Raw genomic sequence first — 23,112 nt, 5'->3', positions numbered from 1 at the left:
GTTGGCACCGCTCACACGTACACTGCCTTTGTATATGTTCATGCCACTTGCTACTGTTTATAAATTCGTGGGTCTGCTGGCTCTCATCCCATGAGCTGACTATAGGTACCTGGGCCATCCTTGTAACTGCAGAATTTTAGACATATCTGTGGCTAAGTATGCCCACCGGCACACACAGGGATGGGGTGGGTGGTGAAGCCTTAACACTGCCTGCAAGTCCACTCTTACACGTCTCTGCGAGAGTGAAGCACTTGACCAGACAGCACATTGTGCCCATTCCCACTTGACTGTATCTTTCTTTCAGAAACACAGGAGACGGAAGTTCTTGGTCACCTCCTCCTGTAGAAATTAAGCTGGTTTCTCCCTTGGCCAGTCCAGTGGATGAAATAAAGACCAGCAAGCCAAGAAAAACTGCAGAAATAGCAGGAAAAACTCTTGGAAGGGGCAGAAAGAAGCCATCTTCTTTTCCAAAGCAAATTTTACGCAGGAAAATGCTGTAATTTTTAGCCCAAGATTTTAACACGCACCTGTTTGTAAAAGTCAACAGTATTTGTGTGGATTATTAAAGTCACCAATTTGGATGGAAATACTTTATATAAATTGTACAATTTTGTAAGCAGTAAATGAGTAACTCCACATGGAGTGAGTTCTTGTAGTGCAGGCGTTTTATACGACTTGATGCGTTTATATCAATGTAAATATGACTTATCATTGGGAGGTTAAATAAACTACTGTAAAGTACACTGTGTGTCTGGTAGATTTTTGAGAGGAGCTTTCTGTTTGAGTTGTAATTTTATATGCTACTGGACATATGTTCATATCCTTTCTTTACAGTTAAGATACTAGAACTGTCTTAAAATGAGGGCGATCAACTATTGATTATTTTTAACATTGCTGTTTTATAATGTATGCACTTTGATGCTGTTCCTCAGATCTCTGGTCAGTACCTGTACTCATTGGGCTTTGCCTGATACTGTGTTGAATTTGAATTGTGGGCATGTGATTTTGCCTTTTTGTAGTTTTACAAATGTTGTGTAATCTACCTCAAATGAGTAATTTTCCAGTACTGCAGTCGGTTTCCTATGCTAGCAGTTCTGTTCAGTAACTTAAGGACTATCTGTCTCTCAGTTCAGAGACTTAATTATCCAGGTTAGATTGACCGGTTTCACTGCTTCCTAGCAACCTCATGGAAGGAAGGATTGGAGAAAGAAATGTAAAACAGTGCACCGACGCATGCCTGCTGCTGAGAAGAAGAGCCGACAAGGTTTAGACTTCCGTGCTGTGAAAGAGCTTGCGACTGCGTCACAGGAGCCTCTCTAGTATTCAGGTTTTAAACTGGTAACTGCCACAGAACCTCAGGCACAGGGTACAGAGAATGGAAGAGTGTGAGCAGATGTCGGAAAAGAGGAAAGGAACGCTCTTTTCTGCAGTGTGTGTACCGTTGGTAATGGCGCCTGATGGACGCCATGATGTTCATCAATAAATAAGTGTTGTCAAATAATTTATGACAGGTAATTGATAGTGTGTAATGAATGGACGCTTAATAATTGATACCTAAAAGCAGACTTTGTCAGCTAAGCTTTGGATGTTTTCGTGAGCAGTGTGCTTTGTGTGTTATTTTTCTACCGAATAGCATCATGGATAATGAGAAAATGGGGAGAGTGCCTGTGCCGAGATCGGACAGTGTGAGAGTGGCCGTCCGGGTGCGGCCGTTCAGCCAGGTCAGTCCATGCTCATTGCCTTGCTGACAATTACTGCCTGATTTTATTAATTTTTAATAATAGTTTCTGAATTTGTATTTAAGCTGCTTGTCATTTATGAAATATTAAACTTATTTAAATGGATTTGTCAAATGAATAACAAAAGATCTAAGCATAATTTAGTAAACATTTAATTTCATTCCTTGGTACAAGTAGCACAATAAAAAAAACTGACAAGAGAAACACTGTCAAGTTAATAATTATTTAAACCAGGGCAGTTTGCTAAATAGAGATGTGCAGGGTCTGATTTTACTACATGTGGGTCTGGGGCAGAGATGTCGGTTGGTAAGTGTGCTTGCCTACCATGCATGAATCCCTAGGGTAGCTCACCAGCACTCTATGAAATGAGGCACAAAGAGAGATGTGTGGAATCCCAGCCTGAGGCGAGGCAACCTACTAGAAGCTCAGTTATCCTTGGCTATGTTGTACATTCAAGGCCAGCTTGCACTACATGAAACACCAAGAAATGTTTATCTTAAAAGTAGGTCTTGCCACGTGTGGACACGCGTCAGTGATCCCAACGTAGAAAGCTAAGGTAGCAGAGTCCTGTTCCTGACCGGACTTCAGTCACATAATGAGAACGTGCCAGGGGGCACTTACATGTTAGTTTTATGGAAACACTGCTCATGAGATCTCATGCTCAAGGCTGCCTCCTCCCCTTGGCTGTGCCCCATCTATCTAGCATACATGGGCACGCTCTGCATACCACTCAAGTCAGAAGAACTGGACCTAAGCTCTTCCACAGTTCCAGAGAGGATGCTGTTCTGTAAGAAGCTTGCCACAGAAGTAGAGAGCTGTGCTGTGTGTTCCCAGTGGAACCTGCTATCCCCCTTTCCATTATAGCAGGCTTGTCTTTGCCCACTGTGACCAGTGGAGTTTTGTTACTCTGACTGCTAGAAAGTGCTAGATCTAAAGAGAAGTGTCTAGGCAGCTGCAGAGGGTGCAGTGTGTAAGAGCGAGCACTGGCTATTGCAGAAGACTCGGGTTCTATTCTCTCCTTGCCTGAGAGCCCAGTTTATGCATCTGCAGGTGGCAGCAAACTTCACTGTCACCCCCTGGTAGGAGGTACAGAGAGCTCCTGGAGCAGGCAATGTCCCAGTGCCAATGCCATGTGGCTCTTTCCTATCAGCTCTGTGGTGGGCCCAGTCATCACACTAGGTGTGGAAGGAGAAGCTTTCGATCATGTGAAAGTTCTGCAAACTACATCTTTGCCATACAGGAAATGAGAAGTTTGCACTTTGTACCTTGCAACCCCTGTGCAAGCACACACACACATACCATGTCAAGAACTGAAAGGATTTTACCTGCTACTCACCTCCAAGGAATGTCTGAGATATCCAGGATCCTGAATCTTGATGCCACCAGCTCGTACCCCCTTGAGTACACATGATGGATGAAGACACAGTCCCTACTGTGTCACCTTAACGACTCTAATCTTCACTGATTAGCATAGTGTAGACATATAGTAGAGACAGGCCATGCTAGCAAGCAAGAAAACCAGGTTCCCAGGCACTCTGCTTTGTGATGGTTGGTCTGTGTGACAAGACCTACAATGTTCAGTTCTCCGGATCTAATGATAAGGAACACTCAAGATGGTATTGGCTAAGGTACGGGTAGTGTACATGAGACCAAGAGAAGGTATAGGTTCCTCTAGCACCTGTACAGTCAGGATGGGAGGTATCAAGCCTTACCAAAAAGTCAAGCCCCATCTGGCTCGCTCACTGATGGACTGTTGAAGGAACATGAGCGAGTCAAAAATCCCAACCTCGGTTCTTTCACAGCCTATCCGGTCTCATCAGGTTTACCTGGCAGCTTATAGTGCCTGTACTTCCTGTGCCCCTCCTAGTGTGGTATCAGAGGCTGTGACTATGAAGTGTCCCCACAGGCTAGCGTGGGAGAGTGTTTGCTTCCTGGAGGATAGCACTGTACTGAGGGGAGGTTGTGGAGCCTTTGGGACATCACTAGCTATAAAAGCTACTGGGACCTTCAGCTTGACATTGCTTTCGGTCAAGCCATTGCTTCCTGATGCTAAGCTGTGAACAGGCTGCTACACTCTCCTGCTGCCAGTCTCCAAACAGTCCAGATAAGTCTTTCCGTAAAGGTCACTTTGCTCAGGTTCTCTCACAGGCATGAGAAAGGTGGCCACTACAGTGTTGGAGGTCAAGGGTCCCAATTGCCCCCTCATCAGTACTGCCTTTACAACATATTTTGAATTCTTCCCTTTCATGCCTTTCCTAGTATAGTATCTACCCCCAGAATGTCCTCAGGGAACAAGGGTATTAATACAAAATGGGGGTGCTGCCCTAATTTTAGGCACACCAACACTTGTGTTACTCTGATGGTCTTACCCCCACCTTCCCCAGTTTGTTTACGCGGCCCTGGAAAGCAGCCTTAGCTGCTATGGGCCTATGCACATTCAGCGTTTGAATCCAGGAGAGCAATGGACTCCTTGTCTTCATTGGCCTAGTGAGCTCCTTGGGAGGACTGTGTGGCCCACTCATTCTGAGACACAGTCTTGGCTCCACCTCTTACAACATTCCTATTTGGGATTCTATTGACAACCTGTTCCTAAGCCCCACAAGAAACTCCATCCCCTCTGGGACAGCAGAGGGGAAAGGTGAGAGTATGCTTTGGGCTTATTTTCCTTCTGCTTAGGGGCTACCAAGATCACCTTGGGGTATCATTTTCCTGGAGTTCAGAAATGGAGCACACCACACCATTCCTGTTTCTACCCCAAGTGCCACCCATCCACCCTCTTTTTTTTTTTTTTTTTTTTTTTTTTAAGATTTATTTATTATATGTATGTACACTGTAGCTGTCTTCAGACACTCCAGAAGAGGGCGCCAGATCTCGTTACGGATGGTTGTGAGCCACCATGTGGTTGCTGGGATTTGAACTCTGGACCTTCGGAAGAGCTGTCGGGTGCTCTTACCCACTGAGCCATCTCACCAGCCCCCCACCCTCTTTTTTATGTATGACTATGTGTGTGTATGCAGGTGCTCCCAGCCAACACCAGCCTTGTCCACATCGTATGACCATGTGTGTGCATGCTCTCAGCCAACACCAGCCTTGTCCACATCGTATGACCATGTGTGTGCTGCATGCTCTCAGCCAACACCAGCCTCATCCCCATCATAAACAGGATTTGGTTCCTGTTCCATCACCTGATGAAACACCATGACCAAGGCAACTTTAAAGGGAAGCATTTAATTTGGGAATTCAGGATTCCTGTGGGTTGTAAGAGGCCATGCCCGTCATGGGAGGGAGTATGGCAGCGGGTAGGCAGACCTGATACTGGGCAGTAGCTGAGTGCTTACACATTGAGACAACAACCACAAGGCAGAGAGAGAGACAACTGGGATGATGGGGCTTTTGAAACCTCAAAGCCCACCACAAGCGACACACCTCCTAACCCCATACAGTTCCATCAGCTGGGGCCCAAGCATTCACAGTGGATAAAAAGCGCTGTGCAAAGCCTGGTGACATGTTTGATCCCTAGAGCCCACTGTAGAAGGAGAAAAACAATTCCTAAGTTACCCTCTGATCTCCACACACACCATGGCAAGCACACACATGCCACACATATATATCATACATATACATGCACACATATACATGCACATATATACATCATACGTTATACATCATACACATAGTAGAATGAAATATAAAAATGGCTTTCCTAGGTCCTTGAAACGCCTGGGCATAAGTGACTTCTCCTATCCGTGCACCTGTTCCCACAGAATACTCAGGACTTCCTTGATGCTTGCCCTGAGCTACCTGCTCTCCTGTCATGCCTCTCATGGCCACAGTGGACAGTTTTCCTTGGATCTGTCAGGCAGTCTGGATGCTGTTCCTCAGGCCAGATGATGGGTGACAGACACTACTTGCCTCTCAGCTCCATTTCTTCTCACAGAAGCACCATTCCCATATGCCAGGGCATGCTCACCTGAGGTGAGGCTCTCAGGAACACTTGTTTAAGAGAGTTTGCTAGCTGTTTAGGAATGCTGCTACAAAGTCCCGATCTCTGTCTCTAACGTCACATTCTACACCCTCATAGTCACAGAAGAGCAAGAATCAGCTCTCATGTCCTTCAATTCCAAGCTCCTCCCTACTCCCTTCCAGGGTTCTGATACCCACATCCTGCTGCGTCAACGAGGTGGTGGCTCCACCCGATCCCTCTCCCGTTGTCACCCACTGCATGAAGCTGGACATGGTTTTTCCTTGGCAGCCCAGCCTTCCATTTCCCTAGCATTGTGCGTGTTGTAAGTCTTCTGATTCTTTAGCTCTTTCCCCCGTAGCCGTCGGCCATTGGTGGTCATCCAGCCCACAGCAACAACACCACCACAGTGGCAAGGCACTCCTTGCCCCTTTGACAGTGGTACAAGTAGCATTTGGCAAACAGCTCAAAAACCTGCAATGCCTTCAGAATATATGTGTATTCATTAGGAGGGTCACAGTACCTACCATACAGGGCACGCTTCCCACACAGAATTATATATCCAACGTATGTGGCCTCTTACTCTGGCTTCTCTTGTCCATGTCCTCAGTTTTCTGGTTGGCTTGCCAGTTGTTCCAAAAAAAAAAAAAATCTACTCCCAATAAATGGGGTGCCATGACACAAAAGGAAGTGGTAGAGACTGGGGTTGCAGAGTGAGCCCTCCTAGCAGAAGCCTAGCCTTGGCAGATCCTACCACTAAGGTCAAAGAAGAGGGCTTATAAATCAGTCTTTCTCACTGCCTATACTGTGATGAGACCCTGTGACCAAGGTAACTGAAAAAGGAAAGCATTGCTCATAACTGGAAGCTTACTTACAGTTTCAGAGGGTTCAGTCCATGACCATCATGATGAGGAGTATGGCAGCAGGTAAGCAGGCATGTATCTCGAGCAATAGCTGAGCGCTGACATCTTACTGGCGAGCTAGAAGCAGAGAAGCAGAAACTGAGTTTGGAGTGGGGATGGTCTCGTTGGAGGAGGTGTGTCACTGGGGACATATCAAAAGCCCCTGGCATACCGAGAGAGAGAGAGAGAGAGAGAGAGAGAGAGAGAGAGAGAGAGAGAGAGAGAGAGAGAGTCTTACTTTGAAACTTCCAATCCCACCCCTAGTGACACACCTCTTCCATCAAGACCACGCCTAATCCTATACAGTTCCACCAACTGGAAAACAAAAATTCAAATATAAGCCTGTGGGGGCCATTCTCACTCAAACCACTACAAGTGGTCAGGACAAGAGGCTTCATCCAGCAAGAATGCACTATGATTCAGAATTTATAACCTGACTACAGAGAGAAAAGAACTCTGGAAGCCAGTGTGTGATCTCCATGCATTCCGGAAGCGTCACCATCCGAGACCCTAAGAACGAAGAGCGTGTGAAGACCTTCACCTTTGACCTGACATATTGGTCTCACGATGGCTTTCAAAAGGATGAAGATGGTGTCCTTATTCCATCTGATCCAGCTAGTAAATTCGCAGGCCAGGTAGGTCGCTTAGAAATGTCCGTGGTAGATTCTGTACTTTGTTTCCTTGTCTAACGTGACTGGCATTAGACACTTCAGTGTTGTCCATGCCAGAGCAGAGAGACGACTCCGTTGCTGAAACTCTTGCCGCCTGAGCAGGAGGAGGAGCTGCAGTTGGGACACTCAGAAGCCATGTGAATGCCAGGCCTTGCTCCTTGGGTTACAGTGCTTTTAAGAAGCAAGAGCTAGCAGGAGAGACTCTGGCCACTAGCTTGTCCTTGATGGAAATGTGGGGACCCCTGCCCCTCTTCTCTCGCTGTGCTTTCTAGCAATCAGGAGATGGCTAAGTCTCTGTCCTTCACTTCTGCCATGACACATTGTATCATCTTGGAACTACAGCGATGGGGCTAATTGAGCATGAGCTGAACTCACGATCTCAAGCCAGTTTTCCCCTTTGTAAACTGATTTTCTCTTGTCGTTTAACAATGAGAAGCTGGCTAAAGCAGTGAAGCACAGTGAAGGGGGTCCTTTCCTCTGTTTGCTCATAGAACGGTGAGTGGCATGAAACTTGAAATGTAACTAGGAGATGTACCATATTTGTTTTTAGCTTGCAGATGATACCCAAAATATGTCCCAGTAGTAGATTGCACCACTAAAATTTTTATAAAATGACTCTATTCCCTACCTAAGATTTAACAACATTTTATATTATTTGAAAATTTCAATTTATTGATGACAAAGGCTGGTGAGATGGAACCCCCGCCATGCCTGAGGACCTGAATTCAATCCCTGGGACCAACGTGGTAGAAGGAGAAAAACAGCTCCCACAAATTGCCTCTGAATTCTGCACGTGCACACACAAATTCGCACATGAACACAAAATAAATAAACTAAAATGTAATTTAAAAAAATTTTAACTGAGAACAACAAAAATCTCTAAATTTTGAGTAGTGTTAAGTAGAAAGGACAACACAATTGCTAAACTTGGCAATCACTCCTGAGGTTGACCGAATTGCTTGGAAATAACTGTAGACTGAGCTAGACAGAGTATGCACAGTGGGTAGCACCACTGGCTCATCTAGCAGAGGAGCTGAGCTTGGACCCCAGCATCTGTGTTGAATGGCTCACAGTCCCCTGTAACTCCAGGCACACACACACACACACACACACACACACACACAAAACCCTCTTTTAAAAAGCTGCAGATAGGGCTGGAGAGATGGCTCAGCGGTTAAGAGCACTGGATGCTCTTCCAGAGGTCCTGAGTTCAATTCCCAGCAACCACATGGTGGCTCACACCATCTGTAATGGGATCTGATGCCCTCTTCTGGTGTGTCTGAAGACAGCTACAGTGTACTCATATAAATGAAATAAATAATTATTTTTTAAAAAGCTGCAGATAACTTCATTCAAATACATTTTGAATAAAAAGTATACACACAGTGTTCTTGAAAACTATAAGCCCAATTCCGTTAATCCTAGCGACCACAGAATCCTGACAGTACAGTGAACCTTTATTACCTTTGTTTGCTTGGTTTGTTTGTTTGATACAGCATCTCGTTATTTAGCCCTGGCTAGCCTAGAACTTACCATATGGACCAGGCTGGCCTCAAACTCAGAGATTCTCTGCCCCTGCCTCTCAGATGCTGGTATTAAAGGCATGTGGCTTTTTAGTCCTTTCTATAAGAAATAAATAGTATTAAAATTGGTTATTGTAACGTTTCCCTTAGTAAATCAGACTGTGTTGGTGTGTGTTTCTTTCTCAGAATTAAAAATAATACAAATGCCAGGCGTGGTGGCGCACGCCTTTAATCCCAGCACTCGGGAGGCAGAGGCAGGCGGATTTCTGAGTTCGAGGCCAGCCTGGTCTACAAAGTGAATTCCAAGACAGCCAAGGCTACACAGAGAAACCCTGTCTCAAAAAAGAAAAAAAAAAAGAAAGGAAGAAAATACAAGTTCTCTGGATGTGTATATTCTAACAAATGGTCCCAGGATGCTCCCTGTTTTACCTTTTGAGAGCTATTGCTTGTGACCAACTTGGAAAGGAGCCAGGCCACACCCTGTCTTTTGAACAATCATGGGCACAGTATTATTTGATTCTACTTTAAAAAAATGTTTACTCAACAGGTGGTGGTGGCTCACACTTTTAATCACAGTACTTGGGAGGCAATGAGAGGAGGATCTCTGAGTGTTCGAGGCCAGCCAACCTGGTCTACAAATGGAGTCCAGAACAGTCAGGGCTCTCTTACACAGAGAAACCCTGTCTCGAAAAACAAGCAAGCAAACAAACAAAAAGTTTCCATTTTTTTTCCCTGTTTCTATCTCCCAAAGAACTCTACCACCATGCCTGGTTTTAAAAGTTTGTTGTTGTTGTTGTTGTTGTTGTTGAATATATTTCTAGGCGCTGGAGAGGTAGCTTAGTTGCTAAGAGCATTGGCTGCTCTTCTTCAGAACCGGGGTTCAGTCTCAGCAGCCACCTGATGGCTCACAGCTGTCTGTGACTAAGGTTCTATGGTATCGGATGGCCTCGTCGGGTCTCCAAGGACACCAGGTGGCACATATGTGGTGTCTAAACATACATGTAGGCAAAATACCCATGTACATAAAATGATACAAATTTAAACACACTTTATGAGATATTTTTATTAATTTTTTTAGAATCTCACACATGCATACATTATATTTTTATGGTACTCACCCCTTACTCCTCTGCCTAAACTTCTCCTAGGTCCATCCACACCCCACTCACTCTCCAGCTCTCTCCTCATTTATTTATTTATTTATTTATTTACTGACTCCCCCAGAGACAAGTTCTAGCTATCCATATGTTCAGGAGTGTGGGGCCTGGCTGGAGCCTCTCCACTTACCAGGGGTCACACCCTCAAAGAGAATTGTCTTCCCCTAGAATCCATCCACTGTCAGTATGCTCTGCTGTGCGTGCGGCTCTTGAGCCCCTCCCGCTCTGTGCTGGAGTAGGGACTGGCCTGTTGTGCAGGTCTGGGTCTATGAAATGAGTGTAGTGGTCCTTCTTGGGTCCTTCCTGACGTCTGGTCACTGAGCCTTGAGGGCAGGGTCGTTTCTTAGAGTGTATGCATTAGGCCGCTTTCTGTTTGTATAAAAAGCACCTGTGACAACCCACTTTGAATCAAGACTTCAGCGTTGTAGGCCAATACATTTTCAGCCTGTGGTGAAGTAATGCATTACATTACAGCAGTGTGGCGGGGGGGGGGGGGGGCTATAGATTTCATAACAGAAAAAAATGAAAGACAGAAAAAGACTAGGGTGTTTCCACAGCCTCCCAACGCTACCAACCTGGAAGCTAAACCTTTGACACATGGACTGTTGTTGGGTGGCACCCTGGATACAAACTGTGGTTCTGTGGAGGGGGCTGTGTTGCGTCAGTGTGTGCACAAGTGCATATGTGTGTTGAAGAAACTTTCAGGAGAGCCGCCGCCACTGGTGACATTCAATGGTATCTTTCTAGAGCGATGTCTTCCATGATATCGGAAGGGGAATTCTAGACAGTGCCTGGCGAGGCTACAACGCTACTCTCCTGGCCTATGGCCAGACAGGCTCTGGAAAAAGCTACTCCATGACTGGCTTTGGCACAGACAAGGGTCTTATCCCAAGAGTGTGTGAAGAGCTCTTCCAAACTATTGAGAAGCAAAAGGGAAATCTAGAACCCCAGGTATGCCTTAGTTATTCTAGATTCCCTTCTCCTGGGAATTTTACCTACTCTTTTCCTTTTTCTTTCTTTTTTTTTTTTTAAGATTTATTTATTCATTATATGTAAGTACACTGTAGCTGTCTTCAGACACTTTTTCTTCTCTCTCCAGCCCCACTCACTCGCTCTGGCCCAAAGATTTATTTATTACATGTAAGTACATTGTAGCTGTCTTCAGACACACCAGAAGAGAGCGTCAGATCTCATTACAGGTGGTTGTGAGCCACCATGTGGTTCCTGGGATTTGAACTCAGGACCTTCAGAAAAGCAGCCAGTGCTCTTAACCGCTGAGCCATCTTTCCAGCCCGAATTTCACCTTTTCATTTTCCACATGTGGAAGGGCACCATCGACTGTATTTTCAGGTTTATGTGTGTGTCCTAAAATAGGCAAATATTTATATACTGTATTATGTCATAGACGGTGCTGGGAGTTGGACCCACCCTGGTTTGGGCATAAGCACGCGCTCAATCTCTGAAGTTCACCCAGGTGCCAAGGGCGGGTCTTATTGTCCCTGGCGCAGGTGCCTCCGGAGCAAACTTTGAATCCACTGAATGTCCGTGGCCATCACTAGTGTGACTAGCTCCAAAACATGACAGTAAAATGTCAGCAAACACCCCCAGGCACAGTCCTTGCTCTAGATGGCAGCAGAGATCAGACAAAACACAAGGAGACAAGACCCTGCGCCGCTTGGTGCAGAGGAGGGGTATTTTTTGTTGTTACCTGTTTTGACCAACTGTTGGTTGAATCCATACATATAGAACCAACCTATGGTTTGGTAGTGAGATCCCATTCTAGAAACTTCTGGATTACCTGGGTTAGTAGGTAGGTGACGTATGTGCAATGAGTCATTTCTATAAAGCCCTTCCTAAAACCCTCCCACAGCACTGAGTGGCAGAACCCGCCTCCTCTCCCCCTTCCGTCCCCCTCCCGTCTTCCTCCCATCCCCTTCCTCTTCCCCTCTCCTTCCAATCTCATTAGTCTTCCTGCCTTAGCCTCCTGAGTGCTGGAATACAGTCCCTGTATGGTGTCCGTTTTGTTGTTTGTTGTTTGTTTGTTTTGGATCTCTTATGTGAGTATATACATGTGTAAGTGATACAAAGGTACGTGCACACATGTCTGTACAGATAGGTGTACATGCCTCTGTGCACACTTGTGGAGACCTGAGGAGGACTCCGATGGAGGACCTCCATCACTCTCCACCTTGGTCCCTTGAGAAGAGGATCTCACGGAACCTGGAGTTCCCTGGTTTTTAGCTAGACTGGCCGGCAGCAAGCCAAGCGCGCCACCTATCGGCAGCCCCCACAATTACAGGTGAGCGCAGGCAGCCCTGGCTTTTTCTGTGGGTGCTGGGATCCAAGCTCAGGTCCTCCTGCTTGAGCTATGCCTCCCCAGACGATTTTGTGTCTTTTTATAAAATTCATTAAGAACCATGCAGTGTGACACATTTATAGAGTATGTTAGTGTTTCCCTGTTATGTCTCCAGGACAATATTGACTCATTACTCTCTCTACAGGTTATGTTTAGCATGCTGGAAATCTACAATGAACAGGTAACGTGCTCTCTCTCTGTTTCTCTGTCTCTTTCTCTGTCTCTCTCTCTGTCTGTGTGTGTGTGTGTGTGTGTGTGTGTGTCTGTTTCTGTCTGTCTGCCTGTCTCCCTCCCCAGCCTCCTCTTCGGAGAATCAAACCCAGGTCCTCGCACTCACTGGACACAGGCTTTACCACTGAGCCACATCCGTCCTGAGAGCCCATGCTCCGACACACATACCTGAGTGACTTCATGTATTACTAACACCAAGGACTCTGGCTGCCTGTCATTCTGTAATGCATGTGCCCCCCTTTTCCCCCCTCGTCCCACTGCCTCTCCAGCACCATCTCAAATCCCTTGTTCTTCACACTGTATGCTTTAGCCACATAGCAGCTGTTTTAGTTACTGTCTGTTGCTGTGGTAAAACACCATAGCCAGGACAATAAATAGAAGAAAGGGTTTCTTTGAAGCTTATAGTTCTGGAGGGTTAGAGTCTGTTACTATTGTGTCAGGGAGCGTGGCAGAAGGAGGCAGACACGGTGCTGGGGCAGCCGCTGAGAGCTCGCATCTGAACCCACCAACAGAAAGCAGAGCCCCTGGGGAAGTCAAAGCCTAGTCCAGTGACACACCTTCTCCCACCTCCTACTCCTACCCAGATGGTTCCACCAGCTGGGGACCAGCTAGCCAATATCCAAACATAGAAGCCTGTGGAGGCCACACATGGATCAGGGGGAAGTTCTCACAGCACTCTGAGAAACTCAGACAGGGGGTTCTTAAGATAATTAAGCTGCAATTCTAAAAATAACTGCTCAACTTAAAAGTTAGGTTTTTGGGAGCTGGCAGGACGGCTCAGAGGATGTAGCTGCTTGTTGCCAAGTCTGGCGACCTGAGTTCAATCTCCTGAACCCACGTAAGGGTGGAAAGAGAGAACAACGCCTCAAAATTGTCCTCCGACCTCCACACAGTGTTGAAACACTTAACTCAGGTATAAGGTTGTCCGGTCCCTACAGAAACTCAGCATTCGACTACATCAGGCATATTTACAGAGCATCTAAAATTCCGCAGGCAGTGATCTAACAAGGAAAGAGGTGAAGTCCACCTTAAACACGACCCCATCCCTTCTTCTTTTTCCTCCCACAGATCAGGGATTTGCTGTCTAGAACCAAAGCTCCCGGAGGGTTAAGAGTCAGGGAGGATCAACAGCTGGGGTTTTTTGTGGAAGGTCTGAAGTGGGTGCCTTGTGAGAATTATGCACAAATTGAAAAGCTGGTGGAGCAAGGATCAAAAATCAGGATGACAGCGTCCACCAACATGAACGCCAGCAGCAGCCGATCCCACATGCTAATCGCCATCCAGTTCAAGCAGGTGGGACCCTTCTCTGCCACAGGCTCCCAGGGGCCGAGTGGGGGTGGTGCAGTGAATCCTTCTAGAGTGGACCAGTGGGCTGAGGTAACGGCTTCCAACCATAGACCATGGAAAGAGGTGAGAGCTTTGCTCTCCCTATCTACCCCTCAATTAGGCTGTCCCGTTACTTGTGGTGAAACTGTCTTACGAGTAATAAGCCCTCAGAGTGCCCACAGGACAAGGCTGGTTGGTTTTCCTCAAGTAAATTCTACACTTTGAGGAATGAATTTTGAGTTGGTAAGGGTCATGAGCCCCTGTGATATAAGTGGAGAATTTAGATTAGCAGGTCCATGGTCACCAGTCTGAGGGCCAGACATGAGCCAAGGGCATAGCCAGTTGCTAAAGCCCTTCCTAAGATTCTGTCTAAGATGAATGTTTGGAAATCCCTGTAACACCCACTAACTAAAACCTCTGATAAACAAGAGAGGATTTATCTTTTCCAGTCTCCTTGATGGGAGTCAGGACATCGCTAAGTAACATCCCAAAGTTGTTCTAGAAGCATTGCTCCTATATCCTGGGCGAATGCTGCAACCAGCTGTGATTCCACATGCCTTTTCCATGCTGGACCAGCAATGGAGGAAACCATCATGTTCACACCGGGAACAGAGGAGATTATCTTTCCAACCCTCAGTTTCCTCTTCTGTAAAATGGGCTGATAGCTCTGTTCTCAGGCATGTTGGGAGGCTGAAATGAAGTACTGCCTTTTGAAGAGGAAGATAAAGCTCTCGCTGTGCAAGCAGGAGGGCCAGGGTTCAAGTCCCCAGTTGCTACATGAAGAGTGAGGCGTGTTCTTCTAATCCTAGCATCGAGGAAGCAGAGACAGGAGGATCACGGAGGCTTAGATGTGTGTATAAGTGTGTATGCGTGTATGGAGCAGTTGAGGAAGAAATCCGATAGCAACTCCCATCTTCTGCATGGACACTCATGACTCATGCATGTGTACCTGTGTATGCACACACATACAAGCGTATATGAGAACATGCATGCACAAATATGCACATGTACAGAAACACAGACAGAGAGAGAACAAGAGAGAGGGAAAGAGAGAGGGGGAGAGAGAGGGAGGGGGAATTTTGTACATTTTAAGTGCCTTTCCCTGGATGAACCTTATCACGTTAGTATAATGCACTTACTGCACATGTGGTTCTCCCTGTTATTTGAAGTTCTTATTTTAGGGTCATGGGGAATCTCTGTGAGTTGGAAGCCAGCCTGGTTTACACAGTAAGTTCCAGGACAGCCAGGGCTACACTGAGATACTCTGTCTCAAAAACAAAACAAAACAAAACAAAACAAAACAAAACAAAACAACAATGAAACAAAATGCTTGTCCAATGCTTGCTGTCCACTATGTCTCTGCAAAAGAGCTTTGCAGAACTGGAGAGGGGCGGTGGGACATTTGGACCTGGGAGGGTAGCACTGCCCCTATCAACTGTCCCTGCACAAGGACAGACCCTCAGTGCCAACTGTCATTGGGGTCTACTATTTTTGGAGCCTGAGTTAACACCTTAATTGTAAGCTTGTGGACCAGTCTGTCTCCTGGGCTTCAACCTAACAGCCTGAGGTATCGTGTCTCTACAGGTTTTCCTGGACACAGCTCTCACCAAACAGTCCAGCATCAACATGGTAGACTTGGCGGGAAGCGAGAGGCAGAGGTCATCAGGGTCTGAAGGAGACCGTCTGAGGGAAGGATCGAGGGTCAATTTAAGCCTAACCAGTTTAGGGAACGTCATCAGGTATGTGATGAGCGTGCAGATACTCATAGAAGCCACTCTTCTATTGTTCTGAAGAGACACCACGACCAAGGCAACTTAGAGAAGACATAGTTTATTGGGCACTTATGGTTTCAGAGGATAAGACCATGACCATAATGGCAGGGAACATGGCAGCAGACAGACAGGCATGGCACTGGAGCAGCCACTGAGACTCACATTTTGATCTAGAAACAGGAGGTTGAAAGAGCTAACCTGAAATGGTGTGGGCTTTTGAAACCTCAAAGCTAACCCCCATTGACACACCTCCTACAAGACCTCCTAATCCATCCCAGTTCCACCAAATGGGGACCAAGCATTTAAACATATGAGCCCTGGGGACAATTCTCATTCAAACCAACACAACATAACATTAACAATGACATTAAAGAGCCACTGGTGATGCTCCAGTTCTGTAGTGAGCCCAAGACCTGGATCTCATCCCCAGCTCCAAAACCTACCAAGGTAAAAGAAAGAAGATTAAATTAATAATAACCTTTATTTCGCGACTCATTGGCACCAGCGGCTCATGCCCTGCCCTCCTGTATATTTAAAACTAGTTATTAATTAACGCCGAACAAAATAACACAAATAAAATAAGTATTCACCCGACTGACACAAGGACTAAGTCAGTGCAGAATTCTTTCCCTCCTCTCCTCTTGGAGGCTCTACCCCTCTACCCCTCCCCCAACACTGTTCCTCCTTTCTTTCTTTTTGTTTTCTTCTTCTGTTCTTGGGCACACCTGTGAGTGGATATGTGTGCACATGTGCACGCCTATGTGCAGAGACCAGAGATGTAGGGTGCCTTCCTCAACTCTCTCCACTGTATTTACTGAGGCGCGGTTTCTCAGGGAAGACAGAGCTGGCTGGTTCAGCGAGTCTAGCTAAGCAGATTCCCAGGGGTCCCTGGGGAGATTCCTTGTCTCCACCCCACAAGCTCTGCGGTGCTGCCACACCTGGCTTTTAGGTGGGTGCTGTAATCTGTACTCCACTCTCCACACTTCATCCAGCGAGCATCCTCCAGCCCTCTCCTATCTTGTTTAATCACATGAACATTAGTGCATAGATAGGGCACATTTTTCTAAAACTTTTTTATTGATTCTTTGTGAATTTTACATCATGCACCCCAGTTCCATTCATCTCCCCATCCCTTCATATCCACCCGATGTCTTTGCAGCCTCCCAACAAAACAAAACAAAACAAAACAAAACAAAACAAAACAAAACAAAAATCTCACTGTGGAAGCTTTGGTGACCCACAGCCATTCCGCTCTGTCCACACATCTTGCAGAGGTTCCTAGCCACGAGTCGTTGGTCTGGTTCGAGGCCTCTGGCTTCTCCTACATCAATACTGGATCTTCATCCGGACTCTTGGTTATCCTGTTGTTGCCCTGTCCCTTGGAGATTTTGCAGCTTTGGATCTGCAGGACTGGCCTTCCACACTGTTCAGCAGTTCATAGACGAGGAGATAGATGTTGGGGTGGGCTAGCTCAAAGCCCTGGATCTGGGCATGGGAGGTGGCTGAGCTGGTCAGCCCACCAGCTTTTCCACATCCATACCACCAGGGTGAGCACTGGGGCATCCAGCACTGCCCCGGCTAGCTCACCCAATGCTGCAGCCAGCAACTGGCAAGGCCAGATCGCCTGCTTTTATGCTTTGGGGGCTGGCTCACCCTCCCCTATGCCACCTGGACCAGCCCTACTGTGCTGCCAGGTACAGGATCTGATCCTGCTCTTCTGAGTGCTGGTGGCAAGACTTCATGTAAAAGATAAGGTGCTATATTTTCTTCTCAGAGTAACTTTAAAAAAAAAAAAACTCATTAATTAAGGTATAGATCACAGTGACATACGTAAATGTTTGTTTTGTTTTTAGTTTTGAAGTACATAAATCTTGAATTTTCTATTCAATGAATTAATATATACATGTTCACACACACTCACAGTTTAATTACCACCCATGTCAAAATATTTGAGACTTTCCGAAATCACTAGTCTCTATCACACCCCTGCCCACTGGAACACAGACACACAAATATACACCCCCGTTGAAACACACTCCCTCCCTATTGTCACACCACCAAAACAAGCTGACTTTTACTGTCAGATTAATCTTTGCTTAATACTTTTGAGTTTTATAATTTAAAGCATTTTTAAATTATGTGTATGTCTGTGGGTTTTGTTTTGTTTTGTTTTGTTTTCAAGACAGGGTTTCTCTGTAGCCCTGGCTGTCCTGGAATTCACTTTGTAGACCAGGCTGGCCTCAAACTCAGAAATCCGCCTACCTCTGCCTCCCAAATTCTGGGATTAAAGGCATGAACCACCACACCCAGCACTTGTATGTCTGTCTGTGTTTATGAGTGTGGATATGCGCACATGAGTGCAGGTACCTGTGGAGGCCAGAAGAGGGCGTCAGATGCCCTGGAGCTGGAGTTACAGGCAGTGGTGAGCTCCTTATGCGGTTCAAACTGGAGTTCTCTGCATGCTCTTCAGCTTGGTGCCTTCTCTGCAGTCGCTGTCTTTTGTGCAAATGAGGCAGTGTACACAAGGTCTCTGGCTTATGTCCTTTCTTGCTTGGGGACTCTTGCACGAGTATCTGCTGTTCTGTGTTACTGTAATTTTACAGGGTGTATTGGCTTCTTCTCCCTGACATGAAGCCGCGTCAGAGAGGAAGGATTTAGCTTTACTCGTGGTTTTTGAGTGAGGAAAAGCATGGTGACTCGTTGGAGGGAGATTGAGCAGGGGTACAGGGATGGGGGTGGGGTGGGGGTGTGGCTTACCTGCCGGGATGGAGGGTGCTTATCCACAGAGCGGAGCAATTTACTCACAGGGTTAAGAGGTTAAGAGGGTTAAGAGGTTAAGCTTACCCACAGGGTGGCCTTCAAACCACAACACAGGTTCCCAGCAGGGATGCATGAGGTGAGCCATCTCTAGCTTACCCCTGGGGAAGCAATTTCTTTTTTTTTTCTTTTTTTTTTTGGGGGGGGGGAAGCAATTTCGCTCTTACTCCTCCCACTGATTGTTTTATTTTCTGCTTTCACCCAGTGCTCTGGCCGACTTAGCCATGGGGAAGAAAGTTCTGCATATCCCCTACAGGGATTCCGTTCTGACCAAACTGCTCCAGTCAGCCCTGGGCGGAAACAGCCGGACAACACTGGTAAGATCATTCTTAAAACAGGTGACGTTGCTCAGCTCTTAGTGTTCTATGGCTGAAATCACTCTCAATACATACAGGACTTATGGCTTGGCCCCGCCCTCAATGCCTGTCCACTGCGGTGTGGGACAAGGCTTCCACGATATTAAATATTTTATTTATTCTTTGCAGCAGCTTTTGGGTATGGTACATGGAATATACATTGCTTTCCATTTTGTCTCTGTTTTGTGATGGGGATAGAAAAGCAGGACCTATCATATGCCAGATAAATGCCCTACCACTGAGCCAGCCCTCCAGCCTAGAATATTATTTATAATTATTTTTGCTATAAGAACAAAATTAATAATCGTTCCGGCTGGATGATGGTGGTACATGCCTTTGATCTTGGTACTCAGGAGACAGAGGCAAGCAGATCTCTGTGAGTCCCAGGCCATTTTGATCTACAGAGGGAGTTTCAGGACAGCCAAGACTACACAGAGAAACCCTGCCTCCAAAAATAAATAAAAGAGAGAGAGAGAGAGAGAGAGAGAGAGGAAGAAGAAGAAGAAGAAGAAGAAGAAGAAGAAGAAGAAGAAGAAGAAGAAGAAGAAGAAGAAGAAGAAGAAGAAGAGGGGGAGGAGGAGGAGAGAAGAGAAGAGAAGAGAAGAGAAAACAAAAAACAAAAGCAAAAACATTTTAAAAATTAATAATACTACTACCAGCATTCTGTGGTGAGGCAGGTAGTTGCCAGACAGTTGTACAATCACTAAGAGTTGGCTATGTGCGCTGGGTGTGGTGGCGCACACCTTTAATCCCAGCACTCAGGAGGCAGAGGCAGGCGGATTTCTGAGTTCAAGGCCAGCCTGGTCTACAAAGTGAGTTCCAGGACAGCCAGGGCTACACAGAGAAACCCTGTCTCAAAAAAACAAAAAACAAAAAAACAAACAAACAAAAAAAAAAGAGTTGGCTATGTGGGTACACCAGACAGATGTACAGCCACTGAGAGTCAGCTATGTGGTACAACGTGCTAAACCAAGGTCCGCTAAACTAACTATTGCCTAAATGTGATTGATAGGTTTTCTCTGAAGATGAAATAAGCAAATTCAGCTGAATTAAAAGTAAAAAAGGAAGGTTTAATTGGGAATGGGCTCCAGGGAATTCCCCAGTCTCTGGGGATGAAGCCAGAAGAAGTCACAGGCAGACTATGTCACGGAGCATCTTATAGAGTCCAGTGGGGGTGGGGTGGCTTGTGACTTCAGGTGGGGGGGTTGGGACACCTGTCAGGAATGTGGTACTGGGCCTTTGTGGTGCTTTTTCTGCTGGGATGCATTCTAAGTGGGTAAGGTTGGAGGAAGAGGGAGGAAATGGAACTTGCTGGACTATGGCAGGGGATGTGGGGGTGTCGGGGTGGGGGGTGTGGGAAGGGGGAAGGTGTGAGGAGTAGGGGGTTGTGGAGTGGGGGAAGCAAGCCTGGGACTACAAATAAAATACTTCATCTTAAAGTCTTTCTGGGTGTCAGTTATTTGTGGATCTCAATGGTACATTCACCAAGAACTTGGAATAAAACATCTTTCCTGCTGGGCGGTGGTGGCGTAGGCCTTTAATCCCAGCACTCGGAAGGCAGAGGCAGGCAGATTTCTACAGAGTGAGTTCCAGGACAACCAAGGCTATACAGAGAAAAAAATAAATAAAAGAAAAAAACAAAACAAAAACACTCAAAACGAAACAAACAAAGCAAAACCACAAACAAACAAAAATTGAAAGCCACCCTCTGCACTGGGGCCGTCGTGCTGGACACAGCATTGATGTGTGTACAGTGCTAGGTTCCATTTCCGGTACCAGGAATGCAGAAACAAAATCAGTGCAACCAAGCCACCTTGCGCACACAGAACACAGATTAAAAGCGAGCAGAGTCCCCAGAGACAGTGAGGACAGACACCCGTATAGATCAGCAACACTGATGTGGGCAGATCTGAGGGGTTTACTTGTTTTAAATCAAGGTATTGCTCTGTAGCTTAGGCTGACCTCAAAATCCCATTTCTCCTGTGTAGTACAACTCCTATAAATTGTAGTAGACTCAGACTATGTTTATCTTCTTTGGCTTTGACAATTACTGGGGGGTAACCCCAAATCTACTTTCCTAACTGCTGGCCTGGCTTCCTCCCCAGTGATGTACTTGCTGTTTCTCCTGGTCCATCTCCTCTCATGGTACCTTCTCCTCTCTCCGCCTCAGTCTCCTCTCTCCTCCTCCAACCACCCCACTCAACCAGGTAACTCAAAAACCTGCCTGCCTCTAATCCCTCCAGTAATGGGCTGTAGCCATTTTTATTTAACCAACTGTTTTTAAATTAAGGAACAAAGTTTTACACAACAAAAGCTAGTAAACATGAGAAGTCACTCACAGGCCCAGACCTTTGGGTATAGAATTTAGCATTGCAATACATAGCAACAGAGCAAATCTCAACAATTCTCCTCTTCTGTCTAAATAAAAAGGGTCTTTTTCTTATAATAATAATAAACAGCATTCAGTTGGAACAATTATGAAAATTATTAGGTAAGAGTTACATTCAAAAAGTTCAGTCTATTCATATTTGGCAACTCAGGCGAAACTATTCTATTATCTATCCTATCCTGGTGAGTTCAGAGTTCTGTACCTAAATCTTTTTTTTTTTTTCTTTTTGGCCTTTGGTTTTTTGAGACAGGGTTTCTCTGTGTAGCTCTGGCTGTCCTGGAACTCACTTTGTAGACCAGGCTGGCCTCGAACTCAGAAATCTGCCTGCTCTGCCTCCCGAGTGCTGGGATTAAAGGCGTGTGCCACCACACCCGGCAAGGTTTATTATTATTACATGTAAGTACACTGTAGCTGACTTCAGACACACCTGAGAGGGCATCAGATCTCATTATAGATGGTTATGACCCATCATGTGGTTGCTGGGATTTGAACTCAGGACCTTCAGAACAGTCAGTGCTCTTAACTGCTGAGCCATCTCTCCAGCCCCTAAATCAATTTTTATCCTAACATGTATTATCATTCTAAAAATATCTCTGTAGATAGTTCTAGAACAACTTCTTCAATCCTAAACAATCTAAGTTTATAGTCAGGATATGCCTATCTAATCTTCAACTCCATCAGAGACCTGAGAAGGAATGAATATTACCTGAGTATGCAGGAGGGACTCGGCTTCCAAATTTTATAGAAATGTCGGAGACAGCTGGCCACTGAAGAGTTTTTCTCTGCTGGATCCTATCAATGGATACCCTGGACAGTCTACAACTGTTCCTGATAATACCTTTTGATTGCCTGCTTGTTTGGTTTTTTAACAGAAACGCCTCCTCCTTTATGGTCTGTCTCTTAAAGTTGGAGGAATGCTAATCTGTGTTTCCCATTGTTGCAATAGATCTCTTCCTCAAAAATTTGGCCTTAACTTTCCTATTTGACATTCTGGTCCTATACATTTAATCCATTGAAGACTTTGTAGTTCCTGTCCCATTATCTAGAAGCTGTGTAAATACCCTTTGAAGTGGCCAAGCTGGATTCCAGGAATCTTGTGATGTTAAGGTTACATCTGCCCCAGTAGCCATTAATCCCTCAATCTCAATTCCATCTGACGGTAATTTTAACTTTGGTCTCTTATCATTTATAGTAGTCTGCCAACGTCACTGTCTTTCAGTATTCTTAGAATCGCTTTAGGAGATGCTCGATTTTCCTTAAGAGGCTTGAGTTTTAAGCAGCTCTGTTTGTCCTATCAGACCTTGAATTTTTTGTTTGTTTGTTTTTGTTGTTTTTTGTTTTCAAGACAGGGTTTCTCTGTGTCGCCCTGGCTGTCCTGGAACTCACTCTGTAGACCAGGCTGGCCTCGAACTCAGAAATCTGCCTGCCTCTGCCTCCCGAGTGCTGGGATTAAAGGCAGGCGCCACCACGCCCAGCAGACCTTGAATTTTTAAATTGTTTTTCAGGAACATCTTCCCTTAGCAGACAGGAAACAAATGGCCCATGTTGGTTTTTGTCTGGCTGGCCGAAATTAAGGAATTACCTCGTATATCCTTGGATGGCCTACATTTAAAAGCCACATGTCCATTCCTTCCACATTCTCTACATTTCAAAGGAAACTTTCTCTCAGAATTATTACCATTTGTGGCAGTTTGAGTATCCTTGGCTCAGGGAGTGGCACTATTTGGAGATGTGGCCTTGCTGGAGGAAGTGTGTCACCATGTGCATAGGTTTTAAGACCCTCATCCTAGATGCCTAGATTCTCTTATCAGCCTTCAGCTGAAGATATAGAACTCTCAGCTCCTCCTGCACCATGCCTGCCTGGGCACTACCATGCTCTGCCTTGATGATAATGGACTGCACCTCCAAACTT

The 23,112-nt window shown here is 45.8% G+C and overlaps 2 protein-coding genes across 4 annotated transcripts in view; both read left to right on the top strand.

Moving 5' to 3' along the window:
- Window positions 1-1,934, top strand: part of Ahctf1 (AT-hook containing transcription factor 1) — a 59,006-nt gene extending 57,072 nt beyond the window's left edge. For both annotated transcript variants that reach the window (XM_021175618.2, XM_021175460.3), the window contains exon 36: window positions 305-1,934. In XM_021175618.2, the coding sequence (XP_021031277.1) occupies window positions 305-500 (196 nt within the window). In that variant the 3' untranslated portion in view covers window positions 501-1,934. The remainder of the gene's footprint in view (window positions 1-304) is intronic.
- The window catches only part of LOC110304409 (kinesin-like protein KIF28), a 50,714-nt gene continuing 29,239 nt past the window's right edge, over window positions 1,638-23,112 (top strand). For both annotated transcript variants that reach the window (XM_021175827.3, XM_085843369.1), the window contains exons 1-7: window positions 1,638-1,721; window positions 7,046-7,237; window positions 10,701-10,904; window positions 12,455-12,490; window positions 13,609-13,833; window positions 15,451-15,605; window positions 18,661-18,772. In XM_021175827.3, the coding sequence (XP_021031486.1) occupies window positions 1,638-1,721; window positions 7,046-7,237; window positions 10,701-10,904; window positions 12,455-12,490; window positions 13,609-13,833; window positions 15,451-15,605; window positions 18,661-18,772 (1,008 nt within the window). The remainder of the gene's footprint in view (window positions 1,722-7,045; window positions 7,238-10,700; window positions 10,905-12,454; window positions 12,491-13,608; window positions 13,834-15,450; window positions 15,606-18,660; window positions 18,773-23,112) is intronic.

Source organism: Mus caroli, unplaced genomic scaffold (assembly GCF_978045245.1).
Source record: "Mus caroli unplaced genomic scaffold, Mus_caroli_1 scaffold_1, whole genome shotgun sequence".
Taxonomy (NCBI): Eukaryota; Metazoa; Chordata; class Mammalia; order Rodentia; family Muridae; genus Mus; species Mus caroli.
This window is presented reverse-complemented; position numbering and strand designations above follow the sequence as displayed.